Raw genomic sequence first — 17,284 nt, forward strand, 5'->3', positions numbered from 1 at the left:
AGTTTCTAAAAGGTCTGTTGATTTTACTTTATCTTGTGGGAACAAATTTTATTGTGTGTGCAAGAGAATTTATTAAATATTAATGTGCTTCCTCAAAGCACACACAGTTTACACATTCCTGGTTTTCTTTCTTTCTATTCCTTTTTAATTTAGCTACATGTCAATGAATGCAGTGCTTTCCAACTATTTGCACGGCCCTGCTGTTTTCTTATAATATAGAGACCAGTGAGGAACTTTGGAGCAATTAGTCCTGCTAAAGAACTGCTGTCATGGAAACTCAGAGGCAGTAGCACTGTGAGGAATCCTTTTGTTTAGCCTCGCAGCACCAACAGAACCCAGCTAAGGACTTAGCAATAATTAATTCATTGTCAGTAATTCCCAAGATTCTGTGAAATATGAGATCTCTCACTTTTACCCCATGTATATTCAATACTATCTACACATATGCTAATGAAATCCAAACAATTCAAGAGGAGGAAGACAGACAGGGAAAATTGATGACTAATTATACATTTGGGAACCGGAGGGTGAGATTTCAATTGAATTTGTAGCCACACTTACCCATTCTCTAACAAACTTTCACAAGACAGAGGAGAAAAAAAAGCAGCAGAAAAGAAGAAAGATAGAGGTGACATGGCACATGTAAAATTATGTAAATACTGCAAAAGAAGTAAGAGACAAAGAAAGAAAAAAAAAGCTGTAAGTACCAGAGAGAAAATAGAAACTAAAAAAGACATTGAGACCTTTATCTGACAATGCCATTCAAAACAGAAACACAAACAATGCATTTCCATTCAGCTCCCTCCATGAGCCAAATCCCTCCATCACCTTTAAATGATACGACATTTAACAGGGAAACTGTATGATGACCATGAGGAGTGACTGGCAGATTAAACTAGACTAGTCAGGTTAAATTATGTTCCCAGTTACAGGGTTCCCTCTCTTTTTCAGTCCTACCTCCTGCCCCAGGTCCATGGCACACAGTTTGGCTGACTGGGCCTTGGCATCCACCATGACATTGAACATGGTGCAGATGGACTGCGGCACGCGGAAGTCTGTAGCCCGGCTGCTCTTCTGAAGCTTGACCTCGAATGCCAACCGTGTCCTTCAGAGGGGAAAAACATACAGGGCCATAGCTAGGACTGTAGAAACAACCCCCCAACTCCTCCAAAATAAGTTAACATCTTACTAATCATCTTCCAAGTAAATACAATAAGTAAAATTTGAGACTTTGAGACTTAACAGGTCACATATTTCCACTGAAGATATATAGATTATTAATGACTGCAATTTACTTGCAACCAGACCTCTATATACTGTATTTAAACAATGTCTTACCGCTTTATACATGATTCAATCATGTCACTGGACATCAGCTTCAGCCGGGTCTCCAGGTGTTTGCCAAATTCTTCCTCTGGCCAGTGGAGATCTCTGATGAAGGTCTGCAGAGCATCCAACTTCCAGAAGAGATCTTCTGATGTGCCTGAGCCATTACTGCAAGGGTCAGAGGTCAGAATGTAGTGTTTTCAGTACAAGAGTAATAAAAAGGGAAGAGACAGTTCTCAATCAAATGCTTGGATGGTTGTCTTAGGTTCATGCACACTTCAGGTTGATTGAAAGGAGTTTCTGATAGATTTCTGTCTTTCACTTTAGACTATGGTTGTTATCTGGTAATAAAGAACAACTTTTGTGGGAGTTTTCACTCTTAACATATCAAATAAAACTTTTTATTGGATACTACTAAGGCTGCAAATAATGATTATTATTTTAATTATGGATTGATCTGGCATTTATTTGAAAGATAATTCCAAACAGCCACATGTGATGTATTCAAAGTTCTTACTGACAACAATCCAAAACCCAGAGATATTAAATTACTATCATAGGCATTTTTTACATTGTTTCATCGCTTGAAAAATAACATAAATGATTAATGGGTTGTTAAAATAGTTGCCCTTTTGGGAATTTACTTTTACTGGTACAAATCATTCAAAGACAGAAATTTAAAACAAAGAAAATGATAATATGAATTGATTTTGTTATAGTGAATTACAAACATTTTAATATTTTTTTACGTAAAATCACTTTTGCTTTTCAGATTTCCAAACTTCACTGGTCAAACCTGTATTTTCAACATGTTTTATACATAATTGTTTATTTGGACAAATAACTTGTGTAAATTCTTGTGTTTACTTCACTGTTAAAACATGTAATAGATCTTTTGTACCACATGCAGTATGTAGACTGTATGCAGTGGGGAAGCAGCATCCATGCTAACACTGTTATACACACTGCACTGTGAGTAAAGGTGAAAATTTATGCACGTTCCATCCTGTCATTTACACACCAAGCAATATTAGTGTGTTAGACTGTGTGAATGTGTGGGTGCAGGATACACATCTTTGTACTGTATGTGTGAGTGTTAGTAAAAACAGTAGTGCCATGGAACAGACAGTACCAGCACTGAGTATGTGCCTAGAAAGCATTAAGATTGCATTCATTTTGTAATGTGTATTTCTTTTACAGCTGACAAATGATACATGTGAAGCCTTATTATTCAGGATTCCCACTCATTCCAAGAGATCATGTTTCAGGAAGTCCAGGAGGCTTGCTGGTTGAGGAAAGTGTAATGTACTTCGAAACTTTCTTATTACTACATAAAAAATTTATTCTTTCCAGGATTTTAACTTTTTACTTTTTCTGCAGTTTGGTCATGACCTTTTACTGGGTTAAAACAACAGGTTTTCCAGGATGTGTGGGAACCTTCACTTTGTTAATATCAACTAGGAAAAGGTGTTAACATGTTTGAGTAAAACACTCTGTGGAGGACTGCTGGAACCAGAATTATGCCTTATTACCACCAACATAATTAAAATCTTTTCTCCCTTCAACAGCTTTAAACCAGTCTCAGCAGACAGAACCACAGTGCAGGGAACAATTCAGACACAAGGGGTCCTTTCTCAACCATCTACCCCCAGCAAGAAGAGAGAAGCCAGGGGCCAGGGTGCCACAACAGCAGGTAACTGCAGGAAACACTTTGGGAAGGAAAGATACAGAAAGCTGCACGTTCATAACAAGTTCATAACCAGGACAGCAGCTACCACTGAGCTCATGTCTCTGTATTTATAACTGTAGTTACAGTGTACAGTAACTTCCAGTTGTGTTGGAAATGGGCTATAATAACAGGCTCAGACAGGGAAAAGAGACAGTGGTAAAGAGCTAAGGTGTCTGTTCATGTGTTCAAGATCTGACAGCAATCAGAGACATTTCTCTTCATGAGTGTGAAGCCACCTGATTTCAAAATCTGTGGAAAAGCTGAAGACTCATGACCTTGGTATTAGGCTTTTTAGGGTTTTTGGGGGGATGGGGTTGCTGATTGCATTAGGGTTAGGGTTAGGGGTTAGGGGTTAGGGTTAGGGTTAGGGTTATGTCTTCTTGTTATGCCTTTGCATCTTTCCATTTCATATTTAATTTACAGATGAGGGAGAAAAATTGGAAAAAGGATTTCATGTCCAAATCACTGCCTCCTCCATACATCCATCAACATGCCCCATGCCATGACGTTGGCATGAACGTGGTTTTGGCCCTGTATAACACCCCAACACTGGCAACAGACATATACACACATCTACCACATCTATGTTAGTTCTTTAATATTCATTTTGTACACCTCTAAAACTGCCTCGGTAGGTACTTTTGGATAACCAGTTTGATATTTCTTACAACTCTCCTGATCTTGGAAAGTGCAAATGAAAAAAGTCTACCATCTCTGTTGGCATCTTTTCTTTGGGAAGTGAATTCATTACTAAATATAAAGTGAAGGTTGTCTAATCATTTTTTTTTTTACAATGAAAACTTCAGAGCTGGTATTTTTGAATGTGTATCCACAAGATCCCAGACGAGAGAATAGGGATGGATGTGCTGTGGTGACAGCGTCACACTCTGCAGGAAGCTGCGGCGTACGATGGAGCTTTTACACCTCTGATCCCTGTGGTTGGTGCAGACAATGTTTCGCTTAAGTTTTCAAAGTGCTATGGATGATGTGTCAAGTGTATATTGTAGAGTGCTTTTAATAATAGTACTCACAAGCTCACATACATATTAATATAATAAAATTCCCACTGATATCACATCATTCAAGTAAATAAATAATGTTTGCCTATAGCACTAAACAAAAAGGTGTATTTAGAAATGCTGTAAAAATTCCTCTGGGTGCTGTGGCTACTCAACTTTGGAACAGTTTTTCTCAAATCTCAGAAAGTTTAAAATTGTGCAGAACATTGACAAGCATCTTACCTACGTATTGTATTCTTTTACTCTCTCTTTACAGCCATATTGTAACTATTGCTTTGGAGAGAACTTCATAAAGTTTGATTATGGTCTCACTTTAATCAGTTAAGTTGCATAATTTATTAACTTGTATTATTGTTAAAGTAACAACAATCAGGTGCCCATATGAACACTGAGAGAAGTTTTCCTCACTGTAATCATTCCTCCAAAAAAGACCAAAATCCACAGTGTGTCCACACAGACATTTAAAAGTTGATGTGAAGCTTATATTCAGCTTCAGCAGTCTGAGTTAGTCATATCAAGTGGATATCTGACACATTTACAGTCTTTTTAGCATCAAATTCCCTCTTTGTGTTTCCTCAGACAGTGTTTCTCTGTTGAGCTGTGGTGGAAGTATAGTAACAAAAAGAGGGACTTTGGCACTAAAAAGACTGTAAGGTTGAAAGATATCTACTTGATTTGACTCATTTGGACGCTGAAGCTTCATATTAGCTTCAGATAAACTTTTAAATACATTTTTGCACAGAAGGAGGACTGTGGATTTTGTCCCCCATCACTTCCATTGTAAGTGCATTATGAAGGGATCTTCTAATGGTCAGTATGAACAGGAGGAATGATTACAGCAAGATAAACATGTTTCAGTGTTCATTTGGGCTCCTGGTTGTTGCTTTAAGACTCGATAAACTGTGAACCTGTCCTTTAAATCAGAAACTTGCTGCACCAATGTCTGTATTTATATCATGTATATAAAGCATAATAAAACCAGTCATAAAAAAGCACACTGCACATTCAAAACTAATTTGACTTATTTACAGTCCAAAAATTTTGTTAATTTGGATAGTTATCAATATGCATAAGATAAAAAAAAAACAAAAAAAACATGTCTCATCTCAGCAGTTTGGTCAAATGGCATTATTTATTTTAACTCTTCTACACATTGGACACATTTACTACATTGTCTGATAGAAATATTAGAGTTTTATTTTTAAATTTAATTTAATTTGTATATTACGAAAAATGCTTTGGATATATAAATGTTAGGTAAGCCTATTGCTTGGGGGTCATGTGACTTAGATACCACGTTCATGTCAAAGACATGGATGCATGTCTCAAGCTGTACAAGGCAGATACACACTCTGAGTCATAATTAGCTGTCATCCAGTTGGGTGGAGAAAAGCTGGGCATTTGTGGGAGGTTAACACTTGGAACTGTTAGATTTGGTACTTTGGGCATTTGGAGGTTGACATTGGGCAGAGTGCTTGTTATACTCCTGTGGAGAAAACAGAATAAGAGAAAGCAGAAGGCAGAGATTCAAAGCTGATGTGAAAAAGCAAAAAATTGAAGATAAATTACCAAAGTCACACTTTAGTCAAAGATACGCTACCTGTTATAGCACCTGTTAGCAGCTCCAAATCCAATACATCTCCCCAGCTTACTGTGGTTTTGAGACCTATCCATGACAAACTCCAGACTGAATACTATCAACTTATTCTGTGTTTTGACTGTATTAGCTAGCCTGGGAAAATGCTTAAAAAGTAAAATCACTAATCCTTTGGGTATGGTGTTGATGAACACTGGTGTCCCACAAGGCAACACACAGCAGAAATGGAAGAATGAAAAACATTGTGCAAAGCATGGCGTCCCAGTGGCATAGAGCAGCTGTTGGGTTCAGTTATTGATTCAAATCTGAATTCTTTCCCATCTTTCATTAGCTCTATTTAGGATTAACATAAAATTGAACGCATACAATTAAGATTCATTTGAAAAACAAACCTTTTTGGCTGATTAGACATAAACACTAGAGTTTATGATTAATCAGTGAGCTGTATTGAATAAATGAAGCATATGTGTTCTGTCAAATGTGTTGGATGACATGTGGTTAAAAACTGTCAGGACAGGATGTAAGATGCATCTGTTATTTAACATGGTCTAATGTGGTGTTATTAAAAGCTTTGTTGGACATATACTTTTATTTACTTTTGGTTAAGTTCCAAAGTATGTTTAACATCTGTCAATGCAGACCTTGTTTCATTCCCTGCTAGTACAACACAGTAAACTACATTTTTCTGCATTAACTGCCAAAATATTGCACATATACAGACATAAACAGTGTATACAGTATATTGTCTAGTATGGAACCGGGACACATTTTGAAATTTGGGGTTATTATTAGGTGCGATAAAAAAGTGTATCTTTGACAAATGCGAAAAATATGTTTTGAAAACAATCATGATTAAAAAAGATGTACATAACAGATTTTTACTAAATTAAATTGGAATTTAATATTGTATGTCTTGGAACAATACTGTTTAAATGAAAATATTGAGCATATGGCAAATGATATGTCAGTTTTTTCAGCTTTAGCAGAAACTGAATCAAAATACTAAACAAATACAGACCAACACAAAGACTGAGAGAGACTTTTAAACAGGATCACTGACTTGCACCTGTTCTCAGAGAACTGCTCTTCTGCTTCAATCTGTAGAATCATCAAAGCAACTACAACATAAGCTGATAGAATAGAGTAAAGCTATTTTCACATGCATACATGTCACATGAGTCTGTGTCAACATTTATAGCCTGTAGTTTACTTTCCAAAATTTCTGGATATTTATGTGCTATTGAATGAGGAACACATGGAAGATCTGTGTATATAGCTACTGTATAATTTAGATAATGAGATGTCCCTTGTAGACATTCATTTATGTAAACAACATGGCAAAAATGCAAACTGAATCAAATATTCCAATAAGTCTTGTGAATCTGTATATACAGATAACATGCCCACAACTTACACATACAAGAGAATTGAAGCAGCTTAATAAAGTCTAAACCAGCTGAAACTGTGCACAGGTCTGCAAAGTGAAAATGGCTAAATCCTCCACAACACATCCTTATTGTAGTTGCAGGAGATAGGTAAAAGTTAGTAAGTGAAGGCATCCTTACTTGACAGGCTCCCAGGATTCCCTTTCAAAGCCTCTGTGAATGGACTGAGCAATAGAGGACTCCATCAGGTCCACATACCGCACCACCAGGGGGGCGTACAGGTCCTGCAGGTGTTTGTGGAACTTCCCGTTGCACAGGTTATCTGAGGGAGGGCATGGGAGGGAAGAATTAAGACACACCAAGTAGTCAGTGATGAGTCATGTGGTATCATTTGCGAAGCCCAAAGTGCATTTCAATTCCCTTATTTGATCGTTCCTCACTCCTCAATTCTTGACTTGACCCAGAAATCATTCCAGCCCACCATCTTGAAGGCCCTCCAAAAGCGCTTATTCCTGCTCTGAGGAGCGAGGATTGAGGATTGAGGAAGGATCCCTGAAGAGCTATGAGTGAGGATTCTTCATAGAAGTCTTTCACTGGCCAACACGCCCCCTTACTGGATATCAGGTATTGATTGGATGCTGCAGCTCATCAGACTGATCTGATACATCACAACATTACAGATTAAACTCAAGTGTTTCACTCCCAAATTTGATATTTTATTTGTTTTCTGATTCATCATCTTGTTAAAAATCGGTCTGATCAACAAAAGAACCATAAACAACTTTCTTCATATATTAGAAAGATTTTTCTTTTAACGATCTGTTATTTCCTCCATTAACTGTTATTACTGGTAAAAATTAAAGTACACAGTTTAAACACATTTATATTTTACATCATTTATCACCATTCAGTCACATGTGAGGCTGAAAATTCCTGAGTATCAGGTTTGATATGAGTTACATAATTTCCATTTTCCCTGAAACATTTAGCCTAATAGATGGGTTATTAAATTATGGGTTATTAAATAATGAATTCACTATCAGAATATTAATAAATGCAGATGCAAATAATGAATTAATAATATAAACACATTCTGCCAGTAGAAATGGTTGATGTGCTTTTGAGCAGGAGTCAGTACACAATATAAATACAGAATGCTGGTTTTTAATTCATGTGCAGGTGTTTGTTAAACAGCTAACAGGCTGCAGAGAGAAAACAGCTGCTCTGGCAGTGATAACTGTGCACCTTTATTAGTGTCAGCATAGTGCACATGTGTAGACACAAACTCCTTCAAAAGTCTCTACAGCTGTTAAAGCCGACTGACAGCTGATCAGCTGTGATCAGCTGCCACCGTTTCACATGACGCTCCAGAGGAAATGTCTCTAAAAACATATTTCCTCTTTCTTTGCATCTTTTGCATCTTCAGTGGGACGAACTAAGATGCAAGGAAAAGACGCAAGTGAGAGAAACGTGGATGCAATTAAAGGAAATGGCATGTGCCCCCGGTCTGTTAAACGTACAGTAAATAATGTGAAGTGTTCTTAAGTTTTCTACTGTGAGTTAAAAGAATAGTTCAGTATTTTGGAAAATACATCAATTTTAAGTTTTCAGTGTTTGACAGGAGTGGGGGGGGGGCTGCTTCAGTATCATATTAGTCAGTCCTGAGATTCAGTGTGAAATTATGGAAATGTTTTCATGTAGAATTTTGTAAAGCATGCATATTTGCATATTCAGCTGTTTTGACAGTAAAAGTGTGCTTAATAATATTACGTTTATCTCTCCAGGGTAGAGCTTTTAGAGAAAAAAGTCTGGCCTGACAACAGTGAAAAAGCCCTGTCCTAGAAGGTGCGAATGAAATATGTCAGGAGGCTGCTGGTTGTGGCTAACACTGGCTCTTCATTAGCAGGTATGACACAGCATATCCAGTTTTCAATCTTTCTAAACAAAGGTCGGAGTGTCAGGGTATTTCTAAATCCAAACCGTCACACACATTTCCCCCAGTCTCCGCCGGCTCCCAACTGGTAAAAAGACAACACTGACAAAGACCACAGGAGATAAAATGGAGGCCAGTGTGTGCTAATGTGATGCCTCACGGCTCCATGCAGTGTGTCTGCTTTTCCTCTCCCTCTCTCTCTTCTTTTTTCTCTCCCCCTCTGAGCATGTGTGTGTTTGTGTTTGTGTGTGTTGGCATTGGAGTTCAAGGTCGATGATACACAGTAGGTGCAATGTTTGTTGTGTTCCCTGATTGCCACTCTCCCAATTAGCCACTTGAGCGGCTGCTGTCCACTTGGATGTGTTGTGTCCAGGAGTGTGTTCGCAGGGCTCGCCATGGCCCAGCTACCACTGCTTTAGACCTCATTAACTCCTCGAATGGCAATGCGACTTTGGCGCCTGTCTGGTGCTAAGGCTATTTACTGCTACATAAGTGCACCGCTGTGGGGCAACAGAGCAGATGACCTTCTGTGGAAAAGATGTCTCAATGATGATAGGGTTTAGTAAAGTATGCGCTGTGTGAGCAGTGGGGGGCTCTGCTGGCTCGTATGTTGGTATTGAGGATGGTTTGTTGTGTGTGACGTCACACTGACGGTACTGTGCTGCAGAATAACACAGAGGCCCGATGCTTTGTTTGTAGGCAGCTATTGAGAAAAGAAAGGATGATAGACTGGCATGAAGAGCTCCAGTGTATCTACACCGTGTCTTTGCATTTATTGCATACAGATTAAAGGGGCATTACACTGATTTTACTCATAAATGTCAGATTACAAGTCTTGAGAGTACTACTCATCTTGTGCAAATAGTTGTATAATGTACTTTCTGGGTCTGGAGGAGCTTTGTCAAGTGTGAAAAATCACATCTGATGATGTCACAGTGATGTCATCATGGTCATCTTGGCTTGGGCTTGAAGATGACAAACAGAAAGCCTCCATTACAAACTGGGGAGTGGGGTTTAAAAGCCGTGGGCAGTTACCAGGAAGTGAAGGTCTGACAAAAAGATGCCAGTGGTGCATTATGGGAAGTGTAGGATGCAAATTTTTTGGATTTTGACCCATACTAGGGTTTATAAGTCGGGATATCTCGACCTCTGCTGCTTGGATGTGACTTCAAAGTCCCCAGACTTTATGAAAATTGCTGGAGAACCTCTTGAAAGGAGCCTGAATCTTGCCAAGTATACTGTAAAAACCTTGTATTTTGACTAATTAACTGTTTTTATATGCCTATCACTAAGTTATAAAAATATTGCAACTTTTTTAAATCTCATTTTAATTTCTGTTTCATACAGTCAGTTATTTTCTTTAAAACTTCATTTTAAACACAATGTCATTGATTTAAGAAAATAGGATTTTAGGACTCCATGACAAAAAACAACAAAAACCTCCAAGTATCAATATGGTGCTCAACTAAATTAAAAATTGGACAATAATTTAACTAAAGAGTGCATTATGTATAATGCACATTCATTGATGATGTGCTCTTGTGTTATAAAACAGAGAACCATATAGAATACAGAACCACATTAAAGCAAAATCTCATATGCAGAGCCAAACCAACAATGAAATGATCTACCAACAGTATTGTGTGTGTATCCTAAGTCTGATATATCTTATTTCTCTGTTAGAGTAACATTTGCTAAAAACTACATTGACCAGCTGTTTTAGGAAGGTATTAGTCTGTTTTTTTAAATTGTGATTGAAAGATTTATATATTTAGTGGTAACCACTGGATAAGACAGACAGGGTAGGGAAGTCAAAAAGTATTGAGAGACAGACTAACACATTGTTGGTCTTTTCATGGGATTTGTTGGCAATAACAAAAGTGTTATAGAATAACACTAGACTTGTCCTTTCAAATCAATTTAGAGGTCTTGGAGGATTTGGTGGTAAGATGAACCAAGTTATTGTTGACCAAGAAAATCAATTAAATGTGTCTTAAAGCAATCTACAGATGAAACAAACTACACATGTTGACAATCTAAACAATTGTTTTTCAGTCAAATAATTTAGCCAATGAGAGTATAGACAACCAACACTGCCTAGATTTTTGTTTTTCTAATTTCATACTTTTTAACATTGATAGCAAATGGTTATTTTATCTGTTGCATCAAAGTTGAATAAATGAATGAATGAAAGAAAGTTGAAGTCAATTTCTAGCGCACAAGAAAATTTACAAAATATTTGTAGGGGTCTGTTTTTATTATAGTCATCATATTAGTGCCCACAGAATACAGTTCATTTCCTTTCTCTGTTAACGGCTGGCTGGTGTAGCTACGTCCATTGCTATGCACTTCCATTTCCATTTTCACACAATCTGACAATATGTAGTAAATGAAAAGGGGCCAATTTGATGACACAAACAAGTGAGCATAACAAGCTATTTGCAATTGCCTCTGTTCAGCTGAATGAGTGGACCATGCTCTGCCTTCTCCTTGACTCCCGACTGACAAACTGAAAAGGGGAAGCATTCCCCAGGGACAATTAGCACCCCGCAGATTGAGTCCACATTGTGAACAGTGAAGTGTATCCTTTACAGGACCACGGACAGCTCTACAGTGTTCCTGCAGGCAACTGCATGCAGTTCATTAGAGAGATGGCTGGCCTGCAGCAACCAACATCAAGAACTAACCATTATCTTCAGTCAGACACTCCTGGTCCTGTTCACACACCAACACACACACACACACACAGTTCAGTATGTAAACCGCTCTGGGCCATAAGACGACACACATTCAACAGCAGCTGTAAACATTCATCAGAAATGGTCTTGATTTTTGTAGTTGATCATAATAAAAAAGCTGGGTGATAAAAACGACACTGATCATGCTAGAAACATTTCCTTGGTAATAAAGTGGGAAACTTGGGAAACAAAGCTATTTCCAACCCATCATATGGCAGTCCTTTAGGAACAGACACCCCACTTCCCAAAATGGACATAGCCATGAAATTTGGCACAGTCATTAATGGTACCTAGAGGATGAATCCTCAGGATTTTGGTGATCCTCTGATTTTTCCTCCAGTGCCTCTGTGCAGTTGAGAGTTTAGTGAAATGTCTCAAAAACTACCGGATGAATTTCCACAATTATGTGACTTTTTCTGACTCTCCAATTTTTCATCTATACTTTGGTTTATGACCAAATACCTGCAAACCAATGGCATTCCCATCATCCTCAGCTGTACTTTGTGTTGTGTGCCAATTCTCAAATGTTAGCATGCTAACACACTAAACTAAGATGATGAATATGTTAAACATAATACCTGCTTTGAATCAGCATGTCAGCATTGTCATTTTAGCATGTCAGCATGCTGACTTTATCATTTAACTTTTTTTTTTGGTATAATTTATTTATTTAAATAGGTTCAGGTTGTGAATATACTTCTAAGGAATTTTCAGTTTAAGAGAAGTTTTAGGTCGAATGGAAATATTGACAATATATATAGATATTGACTGAAAAAAAAGTATATTTTGCAGTCAGCACTAAATTATAATAATGTCCAAAGATCATGTATAATGATGTAAAAACTTTACAAAGTCAGTAAAGTCAAAAATTTCCTGCTTATTCTAAAGCTATATGACTTTGTGACATGACAAGAGGAACAAGAAACTGAAGGAAAATAAAGAACTAGAATCCTGGTATGTTTTGAGATCAATGGGTGTCTGTCACACAAAGACAGATACACTCCCCACACACATAGATAGCGTGTATATTGTAGCTAGGTAGCTAATGTATATATAGTCTCTACAGTAGCTGTCTCTGGTGAAAAAGCACTGACTGTAAAAACACCCCAGTGGTCAAATCTGCACAAATAAAGTGAGGTGAAAATTATTATGCCAATGTGTTTTTTTTTCAAATTGTACATATAGTGCTATACTATCGTGCCTAATGCATGTGTTGTTGTTTTTTTTTATTATGATGTGTACTATGAGATTACTACAGGACCTGCTAGACCAACTGCCAGGCACACATAGCTACTTCATGCTGAATATTGAAGGTTTCCTTTTAATAGATCCCCACTCACAGTCTATCCTCAGGAAGTCGTTGAGCAGCTGGAAGAGGGGGAAACTGTCCCAGCTGTCCGGCGGCTGAACTTCAAGAGCTGCATCCATGTCAGCCGAGTAGAGACACAGGAACGTCTCAGCATGTTCCACCATCAGGTCTGACCACCATGCAAAGGCCTTCAGACAGAGAGAGGGAAAGACAGTGAGGGGGAAGAAGGCAGAGAACAGGGAGTGGAAGATGACAAGAGGTTGAGAATGAAAAGAAAATACATTTAAGTCCTCCCCAATGGGCATGTCTTTAAGAATTTAGAGTTAATAGTTTTGACCTCATTCACCATAATGGTTAGAGATGTAATGTAACTCCACTGAGCTATTGCAAAGACTCTTGGCTCTCCTTCTCACTTTTCAACATATGAAATCAAGTTGTTGCCTCAACGACTTCACTGTGTGATCTCCGGGGAAGGATTCTTCACAACTCGAAGCAGAAAAAACAGTGCTTGGGCACGGAAAATCACACGCTTTTCTGTTGGCCCACAGAGGAAACAGCAGCAGCTCCTTGACAGGCATGGCAGGGAGCTACTTAAACACTCACCCGCAGCTCCTTCAGCGAGTCAATCAGAAGAAAGAAGCTAGCAAGCTGCACCACACTCATATTACCCCATTGAATAGATGCAGTGGAGTGACTGTTAGGGACCAGGCTACTCTCATGCACATCAAAAACTCTTGCTTTCTTCCATGCGCCCCCACACTTGTCGTGGCCTCTTAAGAGGGACCCCTAAGGATCCATGGTGTTTGCTCATTCACATCAAGCTGTCAACACTGTAATGTGAATGTACCCATGGGCTTACATGGTGGTGGTGGGGGGGGGGTTCATGCACTTGCCATGGGAGTTCTTAGCATTGGATAGTTGGGTGTTGGATAGTTGGCTAGAAGGTAGGCCCAGTCTGTGCCACTCAGATAATCATCAATTTTTACCTTTAAGACTTTTACACTGATCATTACATTCCAGTCACACAGAAAAAACATTCTTTTCAACAAAAATAAAAAAAACTGCCTAACAAAAATTTGTGGCAGGATGTTTGTTAAACTGTACTTTAAATGACATTTATATACTACTAAATGGCTTTGCCAAATATATTTTGGATTATGTTTATTGGCAGTTCATGAAGTGTTACATTATGCTTGCACAGATGTTGTAGGGAGGTTGTCAGGGTGGACGTTTGGATGTTTGGAGGAACAAAGCTCAGGACTGTGACTCTGGGCTTTGCATCATCCCTTTCTTGTGTTGTTAGGTTTAGACAGCTAAAACTCTGCTTGGGTTCGGGAAAGTATCATTTTGGTTAACTATTGAAAAAGGAAACACTTCCTGTCTTGCGGTCCAAGTCATCGTTACCAAGACCAAGACCACCATTCTCCCCCTAACTTTAACCAAGAGCTTTGAGATTTCTGAACAATACCATACAACTATTATTATTGCCTTAGTTGTCAGGAATTGACAGTGAAGGTTTTACAGATATGTTCAGAAAAATGTTTTCTCATTATGTTGATACAAAGGGTAATCTGGGCAGCATAACATTACTTTGAAAATGTACTTACTGTTGCAAATAGGAGCTTATGAATTTAACCCAATCGATAGATCAGCAGGCCCATATTATCAGCTGTTTTTAGCTTATTGCAGATATATCTGTAGTTTATTTTTATGTATTTTAAAAATATTTGTGTTTCCTGTAAACTTTCCTGCCCAGTACATATCTTGGTCACAATACTTAACTAGCAAAGTGAAAGGATCCTTATCAAAATGTAAAAAAATAACAACCCAAAAATCAAAAAACAATATTTAACAATTATTATTATCAAACTTCGGTCATGTATGCAAGCAGTCAAACAGCTCACCCAGAGAAAAGACTCTACAGCTCATGTGTTATGGGTGTGAAAGAAATTATTGTATGAATATGTATAAATGCTTGTGTGAACTTGTGAAAGGTTATAATGCTTGGTGATAGTCATAGAAATCATGTTTGTGCATCTGAACAGTATGTTCTAGTGTGAAAGAGAAACAAAGAACATCTGTTTATTCTGAAACAGATCCCACCAGATCCAGATGTCTGTTTGGATATAATCATGCATAAAGTAGTCACAACAACTCCTCCTTGGTGTGAAATAGATTAAGAAGTATTCGCCCCACTGTTTGGGGCTCACTCCTCTGTCTGTATTGAGTGCCATGCTTTGAGCATTAAAGAAACTGTAACAATACTACACAGTGTTTCCCCTGGGTTGACTGCTTTGAGGGGCATTAAAAAAATATTATTATTTTTGGCATTAAAAAAATACTTTTGGCCTGGTGGGGGTTCTCGTTGGCCCGTCGGCCCACTAGGCCTGTACTATTATAGGGGAAACACTGCTATATTGAGAGTTGTCTTTCCTCATTGGAGTGCAAGTGCCACGACAATGGGTCAAGAATGTGTAAGCCTTAAGAAAATTGGTGACCATTTTGTATCCAGTTGTCATAATACATCCATGCTGCTTACTCGTCCAGTTGTTTAGGCCGCTGTGACTGTCTAGCCACCAGTAAGAGGACTATTATTAAGTGGCAGGCAGTGCAGAGGTATGAAATGTTTTCAAAAACATAAGCTTTGAGACGCTTCTGCAGTTTCATTCTTGACAAAAACTGTGGCTCAAGTCAAACATAATAATGAGTAGAAAATCTCAAATATAAAATTGATGATTACATGAGAGGCACAAAGTGGGGTTAGTAAATAGGATGAGCAATAACCAGCATCAGAGCCACATATGTGAAACTGAAAGAATCTACCAACACTAAATTAAAACAACCTTAAGGTCTGACTGTGTTCACATTGGCATTGGTATCAGTTCAATTTTTCGTTTCGGTAAATTCACAGAGTCTAATGCTGGTTAGGCTATCTCACCAGTGTGTGAATATTATATGAGCAGCAGTGTAATGTATTTTATTGAAATGCAAAGGAGGTAATAATGTAATCTCTGATCACACAAAGCATGCCTCACATTTCCTCCATTGTGTGTGCTGAAGAGTCCAATGGAGAGGAATGGGTTTCTCTAAGGGAATGGAAGGTCACACAACACCTTCCCCGAGCTCACTTACTGGACTTGGTAGAGTAAATGACACATGACTAAACACGGGAAACAGGTTAGCATATTCAGGGATGATTCGGGGTAAACTCTGAGAAAGCAAAGTACAGAGTTGAACTGTTTCAGACAAATAATTACACATTCAGCATCAAAAGCTCTGCACTTTGTTTTCTAGGTTGGGCATAAGACAAATTGCCTTAGTGCTTGCCTCTCTTCCTCATCACCAAAGGAAAAACTGTTGCTAGCTTAGAAGCTAACAAGCACTGCCACAAGCACTGGTTTAGCAGTAACCACAAGCTGAAAGGGGTTCTGGGTCATTGTTGAGAAGGGAAACATTAATGATCCGCTGCAACAATAGCCGTATCATTAAGTGCATGCATAGGACTTACAGTAAGGGTGGGGTAGGAGACGGGGAATATGGCATCAAGATCAGTTAGACAATCACATACCTCTTTTCCCTGTTCAAACATTTCCCCGCAAACCAAATAAATCATTGGAATAAAAAGCAGAGAGGGAATAACTCAATTTTGTTTGGTTAAGTATTGAAGTGACAAAAAGAAAGTGAGTTACAGTAATGCAAATAGCACAGCATCCACAGTAAATGGGCAAAAATATGTAATCAACTGACAGTGTTGACTGACAGTGTCTCTGCTTTTAAGTGTCATCCTAAAACACAATGGGCCTCATGCATAAATGTTTTCTTATTTTTCTTTTATATTTGTTCTTGCACAAAGCAACAGGAGGAAAACAAGAAAATCCTACGTGGGATTCAACAAACTCTCTTAACTGCCTGAATTTGTCGTTAGTCGCTGGTTTCAGCCTGATGAATGTCACCTGTTCATGAGGAGGTGCAGGTCCTGAAATGTGATCATTAGAATAATCCACATCCTAAATTCTGAGTATAAGAAAATTGATGAATGCCACAAATGTTTTTAAATCACTCGTACATGCATATTAAAAAACAAATCTGTTCATACAAGTGCTTCTTGCATGATGCCCATTGTCCTTTCTTAGCAACTAATATACTTTCTTTTATTACGAGATTATCTTTTTTGTGAATCATATTTCTTTATTCATCTTTTATTGACAGTTTATTGTGAATTCTAGTTTGACTGTGTAGGAGATACAT

General features: G+C 38.1%; 1 protein-coding gene across 2 annotated transcripts in view; it reads right to left on the reverse strand.

Annotated features, from left to right (window-relative positions):
- The window catches only part of cadpsa (Ca2+-dependent activator protein for secretion a), a 202,536-nt gene that overhangs the window by 40,231 nt on the left and 145,021 nt on the right, over nt 1–17,284 (reverse strand). For both annotated transcript variants that reach the window (XM_042406222.1, XM_042406221.1), the window contains 4 exons: nt 13,068–13,224; nt 7,237–7,378; nt 1,339–1,494; nt 958–1,105 (listed from right to left, as the gene is read on the reverse strand). In XM_042406222.1, coding sequence (XP_042262156.1) covers nt 958–1,105; nt 1,339–1,494; nt 7,237–7,378; nt 13,068–13,224 — 603 coding nt within the window. The remainder of the gene's footprint in view (nt 1–957; nt 1,106–1,338; nt 1,495–7,236; nt 7,379–13,067; nt 13,225–17,284) is intronic.

Source organism: Thunnus maccoyii, chromosome 3 (assembly GCF_910596095.1).
Source record: "Thunnus maccoyii chromosome 3, fThuMac1.1, whole genome shotgun sequence".
Taxonomy (NCBI): Eukaryota; Metazoa; Chordata; class Actinopteri; order Scombriformes; family Scombridae; genus Thunnus; species Thunnus maccoyii.